This window comes from Onychostoma macrolepis, chromosome 20, assembly GCF_012432095.1.
Source record: "Onychostoma macrolepis isolate SWU-2019 chromosome 20, ASM1243209v1, whole genome shotgun sequence".
Lineage (NCBI taxonomy): Eukaryota > Metazoa > Chordata > Actinopteri > Cypriniformes > Cyprinidae > Onychostoma > Onychostoma macrolepis.
Genome location: NC_081174.1, coordinates 13870224 through 13896215, shown reverse-complemented (window position 1 = coordinate 13896215; position 25992 = coordinate 13870224). Strand labels below are relative to the sequence as shown.

The window sequence follows — 25992 nt, the reverse complement described above, 5'->3', positions numbered from 1 at the left end:
AGCAAAACTTAAAGACTATATATACTGCATGTTGTTTGACTACTTACATGCAAGTGTGTCGTGAGTCTTTTAGATAACTACATTGGCGTGCCAGTGTGCTGTTGCAAACTAGCACTTAACTATAAAGATCTGAATGAATGTGCGGTTTATGGAAGCAAGTTGTATATAATTATCATTGTGATGAGATCATGGAAGTGAGGCTTGGATTGGCTCCCATGGCTCTCAGCCCCACCCCACTTTTTAAGCTCTACTAATTAAAAAAAAAAAAATTTAGTTAGTTTACTCAAATGTTTTGAGTATTCTTAACTTATCGGGTTTTACAGTGTAGGTTATGTGCATCTCAGAGCGGCTCCATTCACAGTAAATGCTACTCCACACAAACAGTTAGCATTTACATGCCCGGGCCATCTCAAACTTCAGTTGCTTAAAACATTAATCTGAGAACAATGTGCATCATTTTATCAGATTTATAATGTAAATCATTTATAAACCTATGCCAACACAAGAGAATACATCATTATCTTTCTAAATATGCTAACTGTTCAACGCGACTTCAAAATAAAAGTCTCTGAGTTTGCTTCTTTTTTTTTTCTGAGTCAGCTCTGAGTTTGCATATTTTGATGTCCATATGTTCTTGTTCAAGAAATGAAAGTGGCTGTAGAATTTCTATAAAGAAGTGGGCAAATATTAAAGATTAAGTGGACATTTAAATGAAATGCTGTTTAGTCAATATTAAACAAGGATTAGATCGCGCTGCAAAATGTAAAAACAATTGTCGGGCCTTTGCCTCTGCAGGCATTCGAGATAACACATAGTATGTAAATTAGGATTAGGCCTATATTGTTTTATTACATTATGCATTTTAACTGTTTTGTTCAATAAAACAATATGATTACTTCCTTTTTTGAACCAATTATTATTGCCTCATTGCTATTATATATGTATTATAAGTCATTTTAAAGTCTATTGTTTGCTTAGGTCTATTTTTCTTACCACTAAAAATGATCAGAGTAGTGCTGTCAAAAGTACCGACTGCGAAACCATCCAGTACTGAAATTTAAAAAATAATAGACGTGATTGATAGACACAACCTTCAAACGCTCTTTGTGTTTCAGTGCGAGCGCTCAGTGAAGAGTGTGAAGCGATGATCATTGAAGCCAATCACAGTCATATCTGTTGAGCGTGTGAACACAATGACCAATCAGCGCTGTTTAAGATTTTGCTCAACAGCACTCAAATGTTAGCAGGAAATGGACGTTTTAAAAATGTCAGTACTGAAACGTATCGTGGTCGGTATGACAACACTAAATCCAATTACTCGATTAATCGTCAGAATAATCGACTGATTACAGCCCTAATTTAGACTGATCTGTGAACCGGTTTAATTGGCATACTGATTGACTCTAGGGCTGCAACGATTAGTCGACATTATCGACAACAAAAAATTGTCGACAAATATTTTTGTTGTCGAGTAATCGTTTGATCTCATATGACCTAATGTAAGAGCCTGCAATACTGCGGTCCGACCAGTGTGGCGCTGTAGCGCAAGACTGTAATTCAGCCCTCCTGGATGCAATTCAAGAGAAGAAGACAGACATAGAGCTTCAGAGAAAATGCATCAGAACTTGAGCGGCGTTTGGATGAATATGTAAATATACATTGCGCGCTTTCCTCTCAGTAACGAAACAAACACAACAAAATATGGCAGCAGTGTGAAAGCAGCAGTTAAAAATGCATCTGATTACAACGATGTGGATGTTTGCATGAGCTCTGCTTTTCAGTAACGTAAAGTTACTCCAGTAACTTAAAGTCCGGTCACATCATGTTTATTTATATAGTACTTTATGCAATAGATAGCCTTAATTCAAGCAGCTTTACGGTATTAAACATGAAAAACCAGAGTCAGCGTTGCTTTCAGTTAGAATTACAACTTGATTTTCTGTAAAACAGCTCTCCAGTGTGGAGCTAGCTAATGATAAAATATTTTTATTAGTGGGAAAAAAATAATTTCATTAAAGTGATAGTTTAGTTTACAGAGATCGAAGCTTGATCTAGCTCAGGACTGTTTTGGTTATCATAACCCTATAAGGTATTTTAAGACATTATGTTGTGAATAAAATAGTTTATCCAACACGTCATATCACTTACCTTTATTTTGTTTCTTATCTATATGACTTACAAAAGGAGATGTTAGGCAGAATGTGCAAGATGTGTCATTCAGTTACTTTTTCATGTAGCTAATTAAATGGTGAGAGAGTGTCTCTGTCTGTCATCTCATTTTGTGTGCCAAATACATATATTTGTATAATGAATTGGTAACACTTTACAATAAGGTATAATTTGTTAACATTAATGTATTAATTAACATCAATGAACAATGCATTTATTACATTTAACTATTAATCTTTGTTAATGTTGGTTAACAAAAATACAGTTGTTCATTGTTTGTACATGTTAGTTCACAGTGCATTTACCAATGTTAAAAAACACAACTTGTGATTTTAATAATGCATTAGTAAATGCTGAAATTAACATTAACTAAGATTAACAAATGCTGTAGAAGTATTGTTCATTCTTAGTTCATGTTAACTAATGTTACCATTGTTAACAAATGTTAAAGTGTTACCAATTAATTGTATAATAATTGTAATTACATAATATGCTTTTCTAAAGCTGAAGTGACCTTTATTTATGTTAGAATATGTGTAACTTAATATTTTAACTAGTTGCAAAAGCTGAATAATCAAACAAAGTCAACTGATTAATCAGTAAAATAATCGACGATTAGTCGACTAACCGGTCTATTAATCGTTAGATTATTTGATTATCAAAATAATCGTTTGTTGCAGCCCTAATTGACTCACAAATTGGATGAAACTTGCAAGCAAGATATCTAGCTGATTAAGTTTTTTGGAGCAAACTGTACAGTAACTAGCAAAATGTATATTCACTACTGAAATTTTCTCTGAAATTTCATGACTTTCCAGGTTTTCCACGACCATGAAAAAACAATTAAGCTTTGGTAAACTTTGTAAAAACAAGACTTTTCAACAAAGAAAATAAAGTTTTACTCAGTTTTTAAAATGATATTTGAAAACTTTGGACTTATACACTGCAGAAGAGATGATGTTCACTTTTTAAAAAGTGTTAAAAACACCTGGGTCAGGAAAGAGGTGTGTGCCCGCTTCCCTGATCATGTCACAGTGATCCAAACTTTTTTGTGTAGGTGCTAAATTCTTCAATCTTTCCCGCAGGGTCAGACAAGTAGGGATAAAATTGCCTTTTCATGGCAAGTGTATACTTGAGTACATACTTGTGGAGGCGAAAGTGGGTATGTTAATGAATGGAGGGGAATGTAACGTGCAGAGTTTTAGACTGTCAAATGAAAGTCTTTATGCTACTATTATCTGAGCATTTCTTTGGTTCATAAGGAATGATGCCAACTACAGTATCTGAAGCAGAGACGACCCGCAGTTTACTGAGAAGCTTGAACATTTGCATTCCATGAACGCAAACCCTTAGTCTTTGTCTGAACACCAGTATTAACCCAACCATCACCAGCAACTTGAAAGAGCACAGAGAGGGAGAGGCTATGCAAGTTCATGCACCTCAAAGACAAGCCCAAAAAACGAAAGTACTTCAAATTGAGCATTAGATCTTATAGGGTAAAGACTCAAGAGCAAAGAGTAAGGGCTTTAAGATGAGGGTACAACAGATTAGAGTTAATGTTTGTTGCTCAACAGTAAACGATGCACATTCACATACCACAGACACCAGGTCTATTGTCTACATAATCACTGCCATGACATCCTGAAGTATAAAAAAAATGTGGGATTTCAGCCTCTTTGTAATACTAGTGCTGTCATGGGGAATGCTAAGTATTTCTGAGATAAATGTGTAAAGAAAAAAAAAACCTTCAAATCAGTGATGAGCCTATTGCGCCAGCCAACGTGACTAATCACATGGAGCCGGCATCCTGCATTATCGCAAACAGTTTTATGAAGGCTGTTTCTACTAGATGGCACTTTATCAGTAATGGCTGGCTACTGATTTCACTAAGTGATTCAATGGCAATAATGTAAAAACATTAATACAAAGAGTCATAATAAGAAGGTCTTAATGAAAAAAGAAATCTGAATTTATAAAATGTATCAATCTCAATACGGTTTCTTAAATTCATTCCACCGCACTGTAAAAGAGATACTAAAAATGGCCTTGATTTCAAAGTGGTGGACCAAATGCTCACAATCTCATCTGCAGTTGAATAAACAGCATGTAAACACCACAAGCCTTTACAAACCATGTGAGATATAAGCAACAGATTGAGGCAGGTACACAGATGCCAACGTATGTTGAGAAGACGCATTTGCTGTAAACATACAGGCAACTGGGAGCAATATGCCATTAGAATGGGAAAGAACAATACTTTGCAATAAAATACTTTTTAAGAGTAATTTAATTTATTTATCACTGTAAGTTACTGATGTTGCTTAATGAAATTCTGCAAAGCATCCCACCTAAACAGAGGAAGTGAAATCAGCTTTCAGAGAGCTGCTCTGCAGGAATGAATCCTGTAGAACCAGACACATCCTAACTCAAAAATTCAATTATAGCCTACTAAACTAATGGCTGTTAAATGCTCTAAAGGTAGTTGTTTTTAAATCAAACATTTTGTAGTAGGTCATCACAAGATGATTTACAGAAAATAAATGTTTTAATAATAACAACACCAAAGCAAAAAAACTCATCTAAGGTAGCTATGAACTAAAAATTATTAAAGAATTAAGGCTCCTGGCTCATAACATACACTGTTGAACCTAAGGTCAAATGACTCTGTTGAATAAATTATTCTGTTGTACAAGAAATTCTCGTTTAGTGGAGAGCTATTGGCTTCACTTCACAAGAGAAATGTGGTACACGTTGTATGTTGTAGTACAAGGAAGTACATCATAACATACAACGTTAAGTCAACATCTGTCTGGGTTCTAGCCAGATTTCGAATCAACAACATCAGGCTCCATGACACTTTTGCATCTTTTTTGTTAAAGCTTGAATCTGGTAAACATTCACTGCCATTATATGGACAAACTTTTATTTTTAAATTTTCTCCTTTTGTGGTCTGAAAAGACAGAAGGTGACATTAAAATGACACCAGACTGAGTAAAAATGACTAAATTTAAATTTTTGGGTGAATTATCGCTTTAAAGAGGAAAAACTAAGTGTCCACTAGGAATATTTTTAATCCATCATTCAATTTTATTGCCTTCAGAAGCCCTGGTGAGGTTCTTGCTGCTTTTATGGTTTGCCCCCTATAGGTCTATTCTGTGTGGTCGAGCGTGTTTAGGGTCCCTGGTCTTGCACACAGATGGTGGGGGTCCCTCATTATCAGGGCCACTCTCCAGGTCAACAAGAAAAGCCTTTTGGGACCCTGGGAATCACAAGCGACATGGATTACAACACAGATTACAGGGAGTGGAAGGAGATGCAGGGCCTTGAAATTATTATGCCCCCTCGGTCCTACTCGCAATAAAGGCTTATGAGTGAATAGGGAGGAGCGAAAGGCCTTGTTCTTTTGCATGCTTAAAGTCTAATTATCATCAGCTTGCAGTTTATAATGCTGTGACCCCGACAGCTGCTGAGAATTCAATTGCCGTCACGCTGCCATTTACAATCAAGGCCTTTAATTCCCACCATGTGCTGTTCAACTTCCCAAGATTTAAAGCCCTTATCGCACATTATTCCCACCAGGATATCATGTGCCAAGCCCTGCTGATATTCATAGTAAGAAAGATGCTGTCCGGATCCGGTTGGGTGTGTTGGTGCGAAATACAAGGGATAATGAGCAAAAGGAGTGATTATTTTTAAATCACGTGCTTGTTTACTGCACTTAACCGTTCATTTTCTTCTAGAACCTGAACATCAGCCCAACATACTACTGGTGCTTAAAATGAAAGATGCGTTTCTTTGGGAAAGCAGTTATGTGCCACCAGCCCGGAGAGGGTACAAAGGTTAATTGAGTCCTCAACCATACTTCAGATCTCAAAAGGTAAACACTAAGACGTTATTACATCGAAACAAACCACGTAACCAAACCCACCAACCACCAGAACAAAACACTTTCTGTGTAAACAACAAAACTCCACCCTCCGACGTGGACACATGCTGATTGCCCTCACAGCTCATAAATTACGCTTAAAAAAAAACAAAAAAACACCACACGAAAAAAAAACAAGCGTTCAACATTTTTTGGAAGGTTTCTTGTCAGCCTCTCAGGTAGGACCATCATCTCTTGCTCATCTTCATCTGTCATCTTTTTTACTTAAATTTAGAAAAAGTAAGAGAAAATGCAGACGTGTCCACTGTTTTAACCCAATTCAAAAGGCTTTGTGTTGCTGCTTCTTTTTCCAGTGCTTGCGCTTCAGAGCACAAGAGTAGGGATGAAAGAGATGGGAGAACAGAGGGAGCTCAACCTCTGTGTCTCCATCTGCTTTCTCCTCACCCTCCACCCCTCATCGACCCCACTCTCCTTCTGCCCTTCCATCCCACAGGTGTGAGCTTACCTCCCCAAATTACCCCCTCCCCGCTTCAAGCCCCATGCTGGGCTTAAGTAGCGCTCATGCCTCTCAGCCTGGGGCTACAAGTTCCTGCAACCATTACATTACAAATGCCTACTGTTGGGGAGGCAAATAAAGGTCCTCAATTACGCTGCCAGTTGATGGAGGGTAAAATAAACTTGTTTGGTTCTTGCGATATAGAACGCTATGACAGGCTTTTCTAAATTTAATCTGTCAATGACGAATAAGTGTGTCCACAAAAAGTAAAAGGGTTAAAAATTTTCATAGTAATTTTTTTAACTTAAAAACTAGTTAAATGCAAAATCGTAAAATTGTTGTTGGTTTTATATGGTTGAGTAAACCAGAAAAAAAATGAACAATGTTTTCACAAATCATGAATTTTATTAATTATATTATTAATTTATAGTAACTGTTAAGTTTTGGGGGAGACTTTTACAATGTTTTACAACCTGAATTAGCCTTGCTTTGTCATATCCAATATTTTAATTGACCCTTGACAAACAGTCTTTAAGATCTGCAAAGATCCTCTCTATTGTCACGCCTGGACTGTGTTTGTTGTGTTTTTCCTCCCAATGTGCTCCGTGACCCAGTTTCTTCCCTTGTCTGATTGTGTTCATGTCATCCAGGTGTGTTTCGTAATTAAGCTTGTTACCCCATGTATTTAAGTCAAGGTCTGTGCTGTCTGTCTTTGTCGGGTCTCTATTGTCCTTACGTGCGTCTTCCTCATCCCCAGTGTGGATTACCTTGTGTTGTGGATTATAATAAAGACTGTTTCTGCTATTCGACGTCTCCAGCGATTCCTTCTGGTAGCGTTTTAAATGTTTTAAAGTCATTGTCTGTATGAATTGAATTTATGTATTTTTTATTAAAAAAATAAATAAAACAATTTGTAACCCTTTGTAACTTTGCTTTCACTAGGGAAAAACAAGCATCAGAAAACAACTCTAACCTGTAAGGGAAGATGGCAGCGTACATTATATTTTCCATTATGCAAGTGATTTATGAACTTTTCAAAGCACCACACATCATTGTTCCTATGAACAATCCACAGTCTCACAGGGAAATGACAGGACATAAATACAATGCCCTGAATTGCGGCTGAAAACCTCTAGCCACAAGATTGTGGCTACACCATCCAATGGGAAAATGTTCTTGGGTGCAGTCACTTCCAGATTCTCACCATACAAAACCAACATCTTTAAGAGAGAGGATGTCAATGGTGATATGTAGGGCCGCACAGTCTTGGGAAATTGACAGTGTCCTGTCATCAGTTGTGTCATGGGTTTGGAAACAGTGGATAAGTAGTAAGCTTCACTGCGACACACTTACCACGCAATGAAAGATGACAGGCCAGCCTTGGGCGACAAAGAGTCCTTAAGGCTTAAAAGCCTTTCTTTCTCTTTTCATCTGCTTGTGCTCTCATTGTTTTAGAGTGTTTCTGTAAAGCTGTCAAAGAGAGGTGGTCTACACAGAGGGTAGGGTTAACGGCTTTCATGGGAAGCGCACATTGGTCGCTCTCACCTTTTTCTTGCTCATTGGGCTCTAATGCATTCATTACCTCTCTTGCGCACATCTGCCTCACGTAAATCCCATTTCCTGTGTCTATTGAGCGCGCCCAGTGGCCTGGTGCTGGGGCGATGGCCGCCACACGTTTCCCATGGCCTCCTCACCCTTCTGCTCACTCCAGCGTCCCTGCCCCTATTGTTCCTCATCTGTTCTTCCCCACCCAGTGCACACTGTTGTCTGCCCACCAACCCCTGCTTTAATCCAACAACCCCCTCTCCCCAATACACTCTCCTTTGATACCCCCCTTTCCTAGCCAAGACCCCTGCTGCTAAAGCAGTAGCCTGGCAGCTGGAGCAGTTGACCATGTTGGCTCAGCTGCTGGTTCTCGGGACCCGAGTGACTCTGGGCTCTGCACGAGAACAACACTGGAATCCGGCTCAGGCTAAATTTCATTATCCAACCTCTCTAATTAATTACGACTTAATCCACTGGAGGTGGATCCCATGGGAGAGCACTGTATGACTACTGTACCTGAGATACAAGAACCTGCTATAGAAGAACCTGCCATAACAGATGACATGTAAAGGAGAGTCAAAAATCACTTCTACCATGACAACTCTTGGAGGGATTGGCATGGTTATGTACATGACAATGTTAGTGTGTTTGGTCTTGGTGGAATAAATCTGCTATACGCAGCGGCAGAGCAAGTACCGACTTGCTACTGCCAACACATCCACAACATGCTGCTGTGAGCATGTAAGAAATACTGCTGCTACACATATAACATAACTCAAATAACTCCCGTATAGCAAACATGATTCACCTCGTAGCAGATAAAGACAGGTGGAGCTGGGGAAGGTGGAGGGTTTCTGAAGTGCAACTGCTACAGCAAGCAAGTATTTGAAAGTTGAGCAGCAAGCTCATTGGCTGCTGATACACAAATAACCAATCAGCTGTGCCATGTGATAATAATGTCATTCTGTCAGATTAAGTTTGACCTATCTGGCTGTGCCATCTAGAGTTTGACACCAGAACTTTGGATTTGGCATCAGTGTTGAGACTAGATCACATTTTCATGGTCTTGGTTTTGTCATGGACTCAGGAACATTTGGACTTGGTTAGAACTCTTCCAGTATTGGACTCAACCCTCTTCTGTTCTCTGTTTTGACTCAAGAAAATAAAGTTTCCAGAAGGGGGTGTCGCAGCAATGCCACACTAGACAATTCTTAAAAGAACTTTGTTTCCTTAGTTTAAAGAACATTTTAATAATCTAAAGAACCTTTTTCCACTATAAAGAACCTTTTTTAGAATAAAAAGTCCCATGGATGTTAAATGTTCTTCATGGAACCATTGATGCCAATATATTTAGCATATCCTCAGTTCTCGACTTGGGACTCAAATGGGCTTGTCTTGACTATAACGCACTTTAGAAGAATTCACATGCAAAACTGTCTTTTGCCGCACACTGAAAAGCATTGCATAAAACACACACATATGTGTAACCTTATAACTTGGTACATTACGATTTTTTTTCTAAACAGAGACTTGAATATGTGGATGAGCAAGTTTGTTTAGCAGAACACAGTTTGCAGGATGGAAAGTGCCATAATGCGCAAATACATTTACAGTCACAGTCACTGAAAATTGATTAAAAGGTGTAGTGCCAAGGTAAGATGTGTGCTGGGCGGTGGCAATATTTGAAAGTACATGTGGCGGAATGGATTGGCAGCAACCGTCTACTGCTACATGGCAGCAGGGCTGTGTGGGTGGCAAAGCGCTGTGACTCAGTGATGCGGCTGGTGCTGAAAAAACTCAACTTCCTTCACAGAGGCAAAGGCTGGAGGTGTGGGTGCATAGATTGCACTTATCTTCAGCTGCACCTGAAAAAGTGTCTGGTGTTTTCTGACCTGCACTTTAAAGCGCTCACTTTTAATGCATTTTAGACCTCCTACAATCATTCATAATGGAAAAGCGAAACAATTAAGGCCTAATTATTCTTATCGACTAGCCTGAATTCATACACTTGCAATCCTGACAACATTTTGTAATTATTAACATGAATTATATCCATGAACCGACTGGCCTAAACATTTTTTTTTTTTTTTACTCTAATGGACCTATGCAGTATTTCAAACACAAAGAAAATCTATTCAAATGGCGTGCATTACTATGACCTACCACAGCATCAATTTCATAGCGGAATCCTGTCTTTTCTCAACAAATAGACATGCTTAAGTGTTTAATCATCACTCTGTGAATAAAAGCCTTACAATGCAAAGGCCAAAAAATTACAGCCTGCCAAACATTGCTAAATTTTCACAGGGTAGGGTATACCGCTCAGTAATTCCAACACAGAATTTGTTAGAAGGTTCCATGTATTTTGTGCATACGAATGTGCTAACCAAATTGGGAAATCTTTACCAATAATCAGCCCTACACTCTAGACACCTGTATAAAAAAATACAAAATAAATTACATACCGAAACCATTGTCAAGTAGATGCCTTCATCTACTGCATGTTGGCATGGTGCTTGGTAAACATTAACATTATTTTTTACAATTTTACAATTATAATTTATAAGTTGGACTTCCAAAGAAATTATTTACCTGGAAAAACATGTACAAGCTGAGACCTGAAGACTATGAAACATAAAGGTTCTTTATTGGCACCTCTGTTGGTTATGTAACTTAGTGGAAAAAAGTAGAAGAAAAAAAAGAAGAAAGAAAGAAACGGTTCTTTAGAATTGCTCTCTCAAAGGTTCTTTGGAGAACCCCAATTGATTCCTTTGACATCACCGTGAAACCCTCCTTCTGGAACCTTTATTTTTAAAGGTCCAAATCTAGACCAAGACCAGATTTAGACAATGTAAATATGCCAGTATCACACCACCTAGAAATCATGCTAATATGTTAAAACATCATTTTTAAAATCAAATAAGCCTCTGAGCAGGGCCTGAGAACGAATTGGCTATGCTTTACTTAACCTTTCTTTTTAAGAGACTTAATCTAATAGCAAGAGAATCTGGCCAGAAAGCCCCGTACATTCCATCCATGTCCGTACAGAGCAGCGGATGTAGATGACTAAGACAACCATGTATGAGGTGGACCCAGGGTCTGCTTGTCAAACTATAGCAGGAGGAAGTATTACTATACTCTGAAAACTGCAACACGCAGCTTAAGGAGAACAATCAAAGAGGAAACACCTACAGGTGCCCTCCAAAAAAAAAAAAACAAAGGTTTTAATGCATGCCAGCACAACAGAAGGAAAAATGACGTCAATTCAGGAAAACACTATGGATGTGTTGACATATTTGCTACCACGGTTTCACAGAAAAGGATGGGGATGCATGCCAAAAAGCAGTCAGTACCAACAGGTTAAGAGATTAAACCATGCCCATAGGCTATTTGAATATAATTGCAAGGTCTACAGATGTGTTGGCATGGGCTTTTTGCTATTAATCTGTTCATAGAAATAAGAAATGGAATGCAACGCCAAAACAGGTTAGAAAATAAAACCAGGGTTACACAAAGTAAACACAGTTTCAAGCAAAAAGACACTGAGAGTGCCTAAAATATTATTTTAAAATTATATTTCAAATGTATACACAAAAGTCACCTTGTAGTGACGTCCTGTAGTGTTTCTGTATTTTTTCCCCCCATGTGTTGTGATGGTGTATTGTTGAATGTTTAGCTACAAGCTAATGTTATAAAAATCTGATTAACTCACTGTCTGTCTCTCTCAAAACTAAATAAATAAAATAAAATGATCATTGCAGCCTGATTGGTCAATACTGTAGCATTCTAGCTATGCTAAACCCAACAATGAAATAGAGAGTAACAGCTTTGATATAAAACACCTGTTCACCCGACTGCACAGCTACCACAGAGGACTGTTTTGCTATCAACATTCTGCTATGCCAAGAATTATATTCTAGTGAGGAGAAGGATGCCACTTAATGAATTTGCTTGAAAAATGTTTTAATAATTTATCCTTATATTTAAATTTAATATTTATAAAAGCAAAAAGGCCTCTACTAAGAGTAAGAGATGATTGCCTTTACCCATGATGACTATCAAAATACATAATGCCTTGCTCAGTGTGTGTGTATCTATATCTCTATATCTATTTCCATCTATCTCTATATTAAAATCATTATTTATTATTATTAAATACTATAATATATTATAATTATTATATTTATTTTTAACAAATTGTATTTTAACATTTTATATTATTAAAAATGACATTCACACACACTCATACTTACAGTATATATAGCATTAAAGTAAATGTTTAGAGATAAATAGATAGATTTAATAACATAGCTTGTGTTCTAGCATATCTCCATCATGATCAGTCCAAGATCGCGTTTCCAGTACTACCAACTGTACAATATTGTGTGCATCAGGCTTTTAATAAAGCTTTCCTAAGCCAGCTGTGCTGCTTGTAATGTAAAGCATGTGCTCGAGGGAAAGTGGCTGCTTTCCTGTCTAACGTTATAGCTCAATAGCGTCTTGCTAGCCAAGCTAAGATGACATTACACGAAATCAGCAACATTTCCTCTGAAATACATCGTTTGTCGTCCTGATTGCTCATTGTGAAACATTAGACGCAATGTTGGTCGATAAAAGCAATGACAGAATGAATGGGGGTTGGGCAGCTGACAGCAAAATGATGAGGTGTGACCGCATCACTGACAGATGATAACGTGCGATTAAACTATAGCGACTCACCTGGTTATAATGCACCCTAAACGGTCTCAGATAGTTAGAGCTGGTGCACGGAACCACCTGAATATTATTAATCTGCTCCATGTCTTTGATATAGCTGCCCACGAGTGCTTCTCGCCACAGATGGCACAGCCGCAGACTACTGGAGGAGAATAGGGGAAATGTCTACGGAAGCCTGTGAAGGGCAAAATAAGAACGCTCTTAGTCTTTGCGTTGCAGTAATGTTCGGACTATGCGGTGCAGAAAACTGCCAGTCAGCGATAGTTGCGGGGGGATGATGTCATTTACTTATTTATTTATTTTTTAAAGGTTAAACTACGGACTCCGTCGCCTCAGCACACTCCCTTTCACCTTTCTCGCGCGCGCGCCTGACGCGCGAATGCAGGTGTGCCTGGCTCGTGCAGGCGTTACCTTAGCGCCAACTTCAGGAAGCGCGTGCTTCGCTGAATAAACCGCCAAAACTCGTATCCTTAATCATTTTCTGTAAATCTTGCAAGAATCGGACACTGCCTAAATGGCTGAATGATTGACCCCTCTCCTTCCTCGACAGGACAAATAAGGTATTCAACCACCATATTAGCTTTTTGGAAATTAATAGCCTATGTAAGGCTGTACTATAGTATTGTGGAAAAAGAGAAAATTACAACAAAATTAAATACGTTGTACATAACACATTATACAGAGAGTAACAATAAAATGTTTATATTATTAAAATATTTAAAAATATAGGCCTAGGTAGGCTACTAAAAGATTTATTTATACTGCGTTCACAAACACGTTTCTTTGTTTTCTCTTTCTTGACCCATTTATCTGCCAAACAAAAGGATTTTCTTTCACACAAAAGTGAATTAAAAAAATTGAAATAGGCTAACTTTATATTAATAACTTTTATATATGAATTATGCGAGATAATGAGGTCAAGTGACAATAATGTATAACCTACTATCTGAAACTTTCTTTTATAGCCTACTTCTATAAGCAGCAGTATTCTATCCTAGACGTAGCCTTTCTGTCTTCCATCTTATAGCAGAAGTATTTCATCCTTATTTTCTGTCTTTTGCCCCCACAAAAACACTAAAAACATCTACTTTTGCAAAGTAAATCTTTTTGCTTATCTGATGGCCTTAAGATATCAGTAATCTCAGAGGAACCGTCTAAACATGTGGTTTCAATGTAGTTTGAGGAAACAGAATATCATGATGGGTACAGGTTTCTCATCTGACCTTATGCCTCTTCTAATGTCTCATCAAAACCAGATGAAGAAGCTATCCTCTCTTCCTTGAAACATCTTTACTTTCTTTTTTTCCCCTCGATGGTTGAGTCTTGTGGTGACGTATTTGGGGGTCCCAGCACCAAAGCATCAAGACTGAGGTTTTCTCTGAGGATCCGCTGAAAGTAGGCTCAAAATGGTAAATTTGAAGTAATTTAAATTGAAATTTTGAAGTATTTCAATAATTATATAAAATAAGTCTTCAGATCAGTAATGAGGTGAGAGAGGAGGATGCTTGTTTGTCACCATCAATTTCACATGCACACAAAGTGCAAAACTGTCACCTCTATATAGGGTGACAATTTTCCTTTGTCTGCTTTAGATGTCTGTGATCACAGCTCTCACATATAGAAATGACATCATCTAGTCGGTTCGTCATAAACAGAATATGTGGAGAATATGTCTATTGATGGTTTCACATGATTTCAGAAACAGCAGAAGTGGAGCGAATTGCTAATTAGTAATTACACCGAGGAAATCACCCAGGGACCTATATGACTGTCAGGTCAAGGTTACAGACATAAAGAGCATGAAATTAGCTTGCAGTTCTTGAATTATGTACATTATTTTCCACTTTCCCAAGTCTATATGCCTTTTTTAAATTGAACATATTTTATTCTTAATACAAGCATCTGGAGTGAAAGACATCAGAATTTTACTGGAAAAGCTCTAGTTTTATATAGTTCTATGTCATTTTGTTCTTTTAATTGATCATCAATCAATTGTATTTGAATGCTTTTTTTTTTTTGCTTGAACATTCTTCTTCTACTCTCAGTTCAGCGATATCTTTGAGTCTTTTGTCTTCTCTTTGAGTCTTTTGTCTGCAAGAAATCAAACAAATATTATCAACAAAGACACCAAAAAACAAGACCCAAGTGTTTTATTTCTCATGTGGTCATGGTTTTCTCTTTATAACCACCGTGATTAATGTGATGGCAATTCAATCCACAATATACTCCACACCCTGTTCTTTCAATCATATTTCTCATACCTCTAATCATAGTTCTCAGAACTCTCCCACACGAACAGTTTCCGCCCCTTGGTTCCTCTTTCCCGCCCTTCCAATCTTCTGAGTTTGACTGGAAAAATACAAGTTCTAATTTGATCTAAATTAGATCTTTTGATGAAGGCTGGGTGGAAGTCGGTCGATAAGGCGCAAGGAAATTCAGCGTGTTCCTTATGGACCCCGGGGTGTGCACCTTTCCAAACATCTTTAGACGCAATACTGTGTGGTACAGTGATTATGGTTGCTTACAATAATACAATAATCAGTGCAATCACAAAAGAACCATACAGGCCTGGGCCAGGAGGTGTTGAGAGGTGCTGAAGACATGTAACACCCAGGATGCCCTGACTTTGATGGAGAGAGAATGATGTCACAAAACTGCAATATGGCTCTCCGTCTCGGACATTCCGAGGGTCCCAATCTCTTCAAGCCAGTTTCCTCCGCGGAGGGCCAGAAGTCCCACCCTCCATACACTGGCAGGATGTAACACTTTTGCTGGCTGATTTACATCTAAATAAACATAGCCAGACAAAACAATGTGTGACTGGAATGGAAACGCAACCCTTTTTTCTCTACCCGGCCAATTGATATGAGCCGATTGAACAAGGCTGCAGTCTATGATAAGCAGTACTGGGGGTTCACAGTCATGGCTTTCAGAATTGAAGAAGTGGTTCACAGAGAGTTTAAGGGACCTTTTACGGGATTTGAATATGTGTATTCATGTGTACGCATGCATATTGTTATTAATATTTCTTCATTTATTACAAAAACTTTGTTACAAAACTTTTTTAATTTCATATACATCGCTAAATATAACGATAACTTGCAGTTTATAGGTGAATTGGATGTTGATTAAGTTAACTGCTCTGATGGATTCAATGCAGTGAAGAATTCGTCAGATTGAGTCAAACCGGTGACTTGTGGTTTTGAACTATCCTTTGAGTTCTGACTCATACTGTTAGAGTCATTAATTCGGGAATCGGACTACACTGGTTGTACTGTATGTTTTTGAATTACTAAAAGAACTGGCTCATAAGAGTCATTTGCAATGACTCACATTCACATCTCAGGTAAAATATATCTTTTGCCTCATTTATGTCTTATTCTCCATCTATTTCTAGCACAAAGTAAAATGCTTTGTACCGAAAGAGGTTAAACATTCACAGGATTTGGAAGCTATTTATATGAGCCATTGTATATATAGCCTTGTGTTCTGCGGCAGAGCTTTTGTGTGAACTGCCCTTGTTTTGAACTCTGCACAGTATCCAAATAAGTAGCCTAAATAGTGAAAGTCTGAGAACACAAGATAACTCAAGATGAGACATGGCTCATTACACAGTCTATCTCTTAAAGCTGAATGGAAAACGGATACTGGATCGCCTGGTCTTCCTTTCAGTCAACGTGAGGCCCCCTGCAAGACCCCCTGTATCTTATCAGACCATCTTTTTGGCTCGGGAGCCCCAACAGTGTGCTAATCCCGCACCCCTGTGCGCACCTCAGGGCGCCGCTGTGGTTTGGACCGTCCCTTCACTCTGAATTACACTCTTTGGTGCTGCAACACAAGCCAGGCCACTGCTGGCTCCACAGAATACAGGGTCACGGAGGTTTATAAACTCCTTTTCATATTTCTAGCTTTCTCTCTGTCTCCTCTTGTAGTCTAGGCACAGTCAGTTTATCAGCAAGGGTCAAGCAGGGATTTGTTGTTGCTGGAGATGACAAAGGTCAGACTTCTGGGAATGCACTTAGCTGAGGTGCCTGCTATCCTTCTGTTAGCGTTCACAGGGTGTCGAGCCAGACACGACATCCCGTTATAGATTGTGGTCGTGAAGGTCAGTTGCATATGGGTCAATGACATATAAAAGTGTGCAAAATTCTTAGAACATTATTCTTAGTACTTATATAGGCCTTTTTCACAGTCCGTGTTCGAAAACCCGGAAGCTTAGTTGTGTAAAATAACTTCCGCTGTAGCCTGTATGAATGGCAATGCCCATAGCACGGGGTTGTTGTGATTTATTAATGAACAATAAATCATAGATGTTTCATTAAAACATGTTAACCACAGTTTTCAATCATTAATCGGGTATGACAAAACAAGGAAAAATGTTGTCATGCTATTCCGAACAATGCCTAACAATTGTCTGTTTCACTTGTATGGAGAGATCATTTGACTGCATGATGTGGGTTCACAGCAACAGCTTCCAAATGGAAATGGCACACTTAGAATAAAACTCCAGAACTTTTACTTTCCTAGTTTATGTAGAAATAAGAAAAGAATAGCCCACACCTCACTGTAAAAAAATCAAAAGTTGAGAAGATTTGTAAGTTCAAGGCAACCAGCTTCAGGAGATTTTTGAGTTTTCTCAACTTCTTGTTGTATAAACTGAAAACATCAAGTTGTGAAAACTCAAAAACTCAACTTTTAAGATTTCTCAAATTTAGATTTTTTACAGTGCTGTCTTTTTGAATCAATTGTTCAATTACTTATGGTCCCTTGAAAAAGTGGGGGTGGGGGTGGGGGGCTTACATATTAAAGAGCTGTAATTCCTTAACCTTTGCTCTAATGATGAGAATACTCTCAAATCAATCAAATTAGTGTGCACTTTAAGCCCATATTCATTATCTGTAACTTGAATATGTTTTGGTCAGCAGTTAAAATAATAAAAATTGTGCCTGTGTCCAAATATATATACACATAGTAGCCTATTTCAAATATTTTGAATGAAAATGTCATAAATACCTAAATCATTCTTTTCATAAAAAGGTCAAATTATGTAATATTTTAAGACACTTATTGACCTTGACACACATCCATGAGGGGACATTCACATCCTCTCTATGATATCATTTCCTGTTTCCTGTCATGATGTATTTCCCCTGCATGTGTCTGCATGGTTGGAGCACATGACTTGACATGATTTGGCAGCTTTTTAAATATCTAAGTAAGTAGCAAGCAAAGTGACGAGTGATCTAGCATTATATGATTTCTCAATGAATGTTTTTCATTGATAAATCATATAATGCTAGATCACTCATGTAAAAAGTAGCATTTTACTTTTTTATTTACCATATTAAAAGTAATATCGTAAATCTATAATTTTTTTTTAAATATTTTATGAACAAAAACAAGCATGTAAATAAGCAGTAAAGAATTATTGTGTGTGTGTGTGTGTTTATGCATATATATATATATATATATTTGTGTCATCTTGACATTTATGAGCCTCACCAAAAATATACAAATTAATTTTAATACAAGAATGTAAGTATTCAAAAGAAAAGGTGACAAGTGTCATTGACCCATATTCCTTCTGGCATGTCCTTTCTATTCTAGTATTAAAAACTAAAAATGACTTAAAAAAAAAATATCAAAATACACAATTAGAATAATTAGAATATTAGTCAAAATAGAGGAAGTTAAGTGATGCTGTATAGAGAGGTTGCTGAGTTCCGCTACAGCAATGCAATGAATGCACCGTGACCATCACGAGTCAGAAAGCTGGGCTGGAAAATAAAGGGGTCGTACGTGATGCCATGTGGGCAGGTGTGATGTGTGGGGCTTTGGGCGGGACAAGAATGGCCATTGCCTGTCACATCAAACGAGACTTCGACCCTCCTCCCTTTCCAGGTAGGGCCTAAATTAAGGCAACCCGATCTGTGTGGAACTCGCCTCTCCTGAATAGTCCTTCAAAGCAGCAGGCCTGTCTTCCATCCAAGGCCTTTGTAATGGAATCCACCGCTGTTATTTTGCCTCTTGTATTTTCAGGCAGGGCTATTATTGTTCTTGGCCCCGGATGTGTTACCCAGACAGAATTCCCGCGTCCTGCTCTTCATTTTGCGCAAAAATTATGACCGGTATACTCAGACCAACAGATCAAGAGTCACAAACAGAAAAAATATGGTGAAAGAGGCTGTTTGTAATTCTGATGTGTTGAGAAAAGTGATGGTAAAGTGATAAAGGGGCGCCGGAGGAGGTATTTTTAGAAGTGTACAAAAGTGGCAGTCGTCTTTGGGGATTACAGGGCCACAGGCCTGACAAGCCGACTGAACCTTGATCTCTCACTCTCTCAATTTACTAAGGAACAGCTGACCATCCCCTCTCCTGGAGGGGAGACTATTTTAAATGCCTCGAAATTCAAATCCTATTGTTTTTATATGATGCTTGCACACACTCGAGCTCGGCCTCAAATGCAGGGCTCCGGCCCAAGTGTGTTTGCGAGATGGTTTGTGCCTCTCATCACCATGGGAATGCACGTTCCCTTGCTAATTACTTGCTTGAATTGGCCCACAGAGACACTTTTAATGACATGTAACCTGATCCCAAAAACCTGAGACGCTCCACAGAAGGTGCAGCCTGTATATGGAGCAAGGGGTTACGGAGGGTGGCGGCAGCGGTGGCGGGGGGCTGTATTGGAAAAGGTGACCGGAGAGAAACACAGTGTGACACACTAAACCAACTGTGCAAACGCAGGTCTGTCTCTAATTCCATAGACCATTATGTGCCCCGTGATGGTGGGGGAAAGATCGGTGCTGGTCACAGTTGTGGTGGATGAAGTTATTTGGTGGTAGGTGGGTTAGGCGCTATGGCAGAGGCCCTCGTTTGCAGCTGGGTTCATTAACTGCAGTCTAAGAATAATAATTAGTGCTTTTGTTGTAGCAGTGGTATGTTAATAACATGCTGGGCTGTAGTTACTGCATAGAGAGGGACTGCAGCGGCACTGCAGCCCTAAACATCAACTGCACATGATGTTGCGTCAAGGAAGCTTGGCTAAAAAAAAAAATGTACAAGAGGTGATTAACAGCCCCTAAACAAAACTAGAGCCTGGTTACTACCAGGAATAGTCGGCCTCTTCCACAGCTTATATAACTAACATTTGGTCTAGCCTTACAGTGATATGATTTATCAATGAACAATCATACTCAAGGTTGGTAACAGTTTACAATATAATTGTATTCATTAAAATTTATTTATGCCACAGCTAACATGAAGTAACGACCAATACTTTAACAGCATTATTTGTTTCTTATTTATTTCAAATTTTATAAATTAACATTCACTAATGTTATTATTATTATTATTATTATTATTGTTATTATTACTTTGCAGATTGGACAAAACAAGACAGGGAACATCCAACAATGCAAGAGACATTCACCAATGAATACAAATAATAATTAAAAAAAAGAACGCAAGGAGCAACAATTGAGACAAACAGGTAACATAAAACATCAAAGAAGAATAAACTACAATAATAAATAATTTGACGTGCCTTTTTAAAATATTTTAAGCTCTAGAATATTTTCACAAGCTCAAATATAAATATATTAAGGGAGGAATTACATTTTTTTCCATTTGCATGTATGCATATGATATTATACCCAGCACCTCTGAAAGGCAGCCTTAGATCATTACATTCATTATCGAAACTGAGTATAAAACACATGCAGAAATCATCTGGGTATTCAAAACCTCTTTTAATCACTATGGGGCAGAATTCATTATCAGTGTGAAGAAACAGTTTCACACACCCACTGAACTACCAGCATTCATTTTCACCTCTGGCTCAGAGAGAGCAAGACACCTGCGGTGGTGAAAAAAAAAAAAAATCTCCATAATCCAAAAAAAATGAGAGACTGAGAAAGATAGAAAGTTAAGGTTTGAATAGACATGGGTGGTTACGATAAAAATCATGACAAATACAGTCCAGAATGCTGTATCTTCTCATCCACAATGACCACTATTTACATGGAAAAGTTTGTTTATTTGCTGCTTATCTTTTCCTGTACGTTTGCACATCACCATTTAGTGTACATTGATTAGTCACAGATGGTCTTACAGTAAACTGTTAATCACATATGGCACACACTCATACACACTAATATGTACAATGCCTACGCCCTCCAAGCTGATTCTCATCTATGGTAAGAAATTTATCACACAGCTACTTACTTTTCAGCGACAGTCTTTATAGAAGGGACGTGATAAGTCTGCAACTTTCTGAGGGATAAGCGCCATCCATTGGTCAGAGTCCTGAACTGCCATTTTCACCCCTGAAAACCAGAAGATTCATTGTGTTAAAATGAATTCAGAAGCACTGTGTGTTCAAACACAAGCATACAAGGACATCTTCAGCTCAGCCATTGTACTCCTCAATAAAACTCTAAATCAATCTTTAAGCAAACACATGTCATGTAGCTGTAAATCCATCAAAAGATCCTGTTGCTGCACAACAATTCCTCGGCTGAGGCAGCCACACTTGCGAGGCCTTGAGAAAAGATTTCCAGAGTCAAGGCCCAGCCAGGGTGTTTTGTCGTGCAGCGCTTTTGATTCTGCAGCCCTCCCATGGGTGCCAGCGGTACGTCAGCGACCGGACGGCTGTAAATAAAGCCAGAGAGTTTTGGGTAACTCCCTCGAGGCTTCCTCTTTTCCTGTGCCACCCGCTTCAGAAGGGCAATATTATTCTGTCCCCAGGTCTGAAGAATGATTCCATTGTACTAGAGGTAGAATGCGGCCTTCCTCCGAGCCCACTTTACTGCCGCCGTCCTTTATTAAACAGCACCGCCTTTATCTTCCCTCCACTGTACGTGCTCCTGCTGTCACTCGCCGGGCTCGGCCGACTTTGGTAGATAGGCCCCGATAAGGGTGGCGCTCTATGCAAACATGTCCCAGTAATGGGACTGGGTGACCAGCAGGAAGCGTCAACAAAGAACGGGGTATTAAAAGCACTTGACAAGTTTGATTGTTTCCCATCATGATAATCATAATTGTACGGTGCTGTAAAATGGCTGATATCCTGTACGTGCCTTTCATTGTTGCATTGTTTGTCGTTAAAGACCACCAGGGAACAACTTATTAATAATAATTAAGAATTATGCATCCGTTCTGTATAAACACGGCGTAAAAAAGAGGTATTTGAAAGCTACATTGCAGGTTTGTCAGCCACGGATGGCGCACGGCAACAATGTGTTCCTGAATGCGAATGCATTTGTGCCTTGGGGTTGCATTAGGATCTTTTGTTCAGCGTTGGATAGTTTCCTGTATATCACCACACCTGTGTGTGCCCAGAAATCAGCAGAGGGGTCAGACCGCCTGCCTATACATGTTAGCATTTTTCTCTCAATCAGGCCACAGCTTTGGTAATCCTGGAAAAAAAGACTTTGTAAAGAAGGGATCGGCTTAAATCATAATACACTCCCGTTTTTGGTTTCTATGGAGCATGTGTGCCTTCTTAAAAGCTCAGATCCTGATAATTTGATTTAAAAAACAACACATAAGAACACAATGTTTCACATCACCAAGGACATTTGGCCAGTTGCTGTGGCCAACTGACACAAAACTGCCAGTATGTTGAGATACTCACAGCTCTACTTAAAGGAATAGTTCTCTCCGAAATGAAAAATGTCATAATTTTCATCACCACTTGAGCTTATTTTCATCTGCAGAACATAATAGAAGATATTTTTAAGAATGTTTTAGCTGTTTTTGTCCATACAGTGTACGTCAATGGGATCCAAAACGCTCAAGCTAATTCCACGCTACATTTACACTACCCCAAAAATGTGGGATTTTTTGTTGTTGTTGTTTGAAAGAAATGAATACTTAACATAATATTAAATAATACTGAATTAATAATTCAGGAAGGATGCTGAATTAAATTGATCAAAAACGAAAGTAAAGACAATGTTACAAAAGGTTTCTATTTCAAATAAATGCTCTTCTTAAAGGGATAGTTTACCCAAAAATGAAAATTTGATGTTTATCTGCTTACCCCAGGGCATCCAAGATGTAGGTGACTTTGTTTTTTCAGTAGAACACAAACGAAGGTTTTTAACTCAAACCGTTGCAGTCTGTCAGTCATATAATGCCCATCTTTGGGCACACAATCTTTGGGAGAAAAAAAAAACATGCACAGACAAATTCAAATTAAACCTTGCGGCTCGTGACGATACACTGATGTCCTAAGACACGAAACGATCAGTTTGTGCGAGAAACTGAACAGTATTTATATCATTTTTACCTCTGATAAACCTCAATGTCCGACTGTCGCAACACCCCGGTGCGTGAGGCGTCAACCTGCTCTGGCACATAGAATATATACATAGATGCCTCATTAGCGACAGTTTCTATGGGCCACGATATGTAAGGATCTACATATGTATCTATGTGTATATATATCTATCTTCCAGAGCTGTTGACACGTCACACGCCGGATGTTGTGGATGAGCTCAGGATGGTTCGACATTGCGGTGTATCAGAGGTAAAAAATGATATAAATACTGTTCAGTTTCTCGCACAAACCGATCGTTTGTGTCTTAGGACATCAATATATCGTCACGAGCTGCAAGGTTTAATTTGGATTTGTGTGTGCATGTTTTTTTTTTTCTCTCAAAGATTGTGTGCCCATTGACTGGCATTATATGACTGACAGACTGCAATGGTTTGAGTTAAAAATCTTCGTTTGTGTTCTACTGAAGAAACAAAGTTACGTCTTGGATGCCCTGGGGGTAAGCAGATAAACATCAAATTTTCATTTTTGGGTGAACTGTCCCTTTAAAGCTGCAATCCGTCAGTTTTGCCTCTTTGTCGCCATCTCTGTTTAAAGTTGCAATTGCAGTTATTTGCAGAATTATCTTCATGTGGGTTGTGCGTAGGCATGAATCTAATATTATGATATGTGTGGCTGTCAGTCAAGCACCAGTGTGGATATTTACTGTACTTCGGATTTACTACAGATACTACATCTTGGAAGTATGTCCAAAATAAGAAGTTTCACCAGATGTTGTCATCTGAGCAAGTAAGTAACATGTCTGCCAGTTTTGTTCTGACCAACTGGGGGGAAAAAATTACATTAATTTGTGATACCAATGGTGATTACATCTAACGATTGCAAAGTTAGCTCAGATCATGTAAAAAATAAAAAAAATAAAAATAAATTGTCACGGTTTACTCAAAATATTAGGCATCACAACTGTTTGTAACATTGACAATAAGAAGAATTGTTTCTTGAGCAACAAAATAGCATACTATGATTTCTGAAGGATCATGTGACGCTATAAACTAAAGGCTGCTGAAAATGTAACACAGCCATCACAGTAATAAATTACATTTAAAAAACTATACATGCATGTTTGTGTATTTATATATACATAATAAATACACAGTACACACACATATACTATATAAACACATTTTTTTATTTTGGATGCGATTAATTGTTGCCCAGCACTTAAAAAAATATTACCAACCTCAAACTTTTGAACCACAGTGTATTCTCTTTTTGAAGCTTGAACATTTTGGATGCCATTGACTTTCATCATATCAACAAACAGCTGAAACATTTTTCAAAATATTTTCATGTTTTGTGCAAGAAAGTAAGTCATACAGGTTTATACCATTTTTATTTTTGAGTGAACTACTCCTTTAAGAGGAAACTAATGCCAGGCCCATATACTGTACTAGCCGAAACTGGCATTTGAAGTGGAGTCGGCTTCCTCCCCGGGGAGCTTTGATTCCACTGATTCCGCCGACTGACATTGAAGTAGTATATACTGTATACCGTAGTTCAATTCACCTATTTCTTTTCTCCTTTCTTTATGTTTAATTGCCTCCCCTGATGACAACAATCTCTTATATCGCCGCATTGTACTTTAGGAAGATAGTGTTACAGCAGAGATCATATTTCTGCTTAGCCTTAGCTCAAATATAACGTCCTCCTACTCTCTCCAGGATCTATTGGCTTTACTGGAAATGGTGTTTGGCTTTAGTCTCAGTTCCTCTAACCATGACAGTCTGAGGGAAAGTGTATGATAAGCAGGACTTAAGCTGTCATACGACAGAACTTGTTTAGGCTTTGCCCGAGCAGTCCGGAGGAAGGCTAGCTATATTGAATAATGATTATGCAGAGAATGGAGAAGTGTGCGGCCGGTGTTAGGAGGCTACAGAACATATGAATAGAGAAGAATGTGCCTTCTGAGTACCATTGTTTGGGGGTGCACTGGAGGTGGTGTGCAGCTGGTTTATCCATGAGGAGAAGAGCAAGCGTAGGCGGCTAATGGGATGTGTTCCCTCATGTCAGTCCTGCTGCAAGTAAGAAGGAGGGAGGGAGGGCAGCAGGCGCGCAGTTTGCTGTAGAGCGGAACTCTTTTTCAGGAGGGATTAGCTTAAGGGAGCAAACAGGCCTATATAGGCTACCGTGGCACGTTCCGAGAACTATTATTATTAGCTCATGGAGGTACAGCAATGGAAACATGGAATAATCATTAACAAACCCATGTCTCAATCACAACAATGCATAGAGGTGGGAAATAGGTGGAAAGCTGCTGGGGAAGGTTATTTGAGGTACCTTATGAAAATCCCACTTATATGGCAGTGGTTTTCAAAAAAAAAAAAAAAAAACTAAACTAAACTATTAAGGCAGCTAATATATTTGGGGAAAAAATAGAGTAATGTTTTAAAGGTGGCACATGTAAATACATAAAGTATTGTATAATTCTAAAGCCAAATTTTTCAAATAAGTTCTTGGAAAACATTATTAATAATTACAAATAATTATTAATATTTCAAATCAATATGTTTAGTGATTTTATCCTGCAATTTTCTGCTGACCCCGCTTTGAAAATCCCTGCACAGGATTTGATTAAATAGGTTTAGACTGAGCATTGAACTACTAAATTTGTGATAGGAATGAGGAATGCACATTAATTAATGAAAATTGCTATATTTACTATATTTACAATTAACATTTACCTGACCAGTTATTAGAATGGTCTGAACAGGTAAATCAAATGTCCTAAAAGGTTTTAACTCTAGTTCAACAAAACAGGACTGTATGGACTCTAAAAATACATCATATATCAAATACAAGTGTTTAACATGGGAAGAAAAAAAAGAAAAGAAAAAAAACTAA

The 25992-nt window shown here is 38.3% G+C and overlaps 1 protein-coding gene and 1 long non-coding RNA gene across 3 annotated transcripts in view; one reads left to right on the top strand and one right to left on the bottom strand.

Moving 5' to 3' along the window:
• Positions 1-23154, bottom strand: part of nudt14 (nudix (nucleoside diphosphate linked moiety X)-type motif 14) — a 43006-nt gene extending 19852 nt beyond the window's left edge. Inside the window, exons 1-3 of one of the 2 annotated variants that reach the window (XM_058756663.1) lie at positions 23104-23154; positions 22855-22970; positions 21036-21136 (exon numbers count right to left, since the gene is read on the bottom strand). Coding sequence is in view for 1 of the 2 variants with exons in the window: in XM_058756662.1 (XP_058612645.1) it covers positions 12816-12896 (81 nt within the window). In the remaining variant the exon portion in view is untranslated. Of the gene's footprint in view, positions 1-12815; positions 13037-21035; positions 21137-22854; positions 22971-23103 lie in introns of those variants that run through there. The other variant, XM_058756662.1, reaches the window with a different exon arrangement.
• Positions 23155-23298: 144 nt separating this feature from the next.
• On the top strand, positions 23299-23874 carry LOC131527513 (uncharacterized). The gene is made up of 3 exons (XR_009267667.1): positions 23299-23343; positions 23478-23590; positions 23819-23874. It is a non-coding gene; the product is annotated as an uncharacterized LOC131527513 (long non-coding RNA).
• The last annotated feature ends 2118 nt before the right edge of the window (positions 23875-25992 follow it).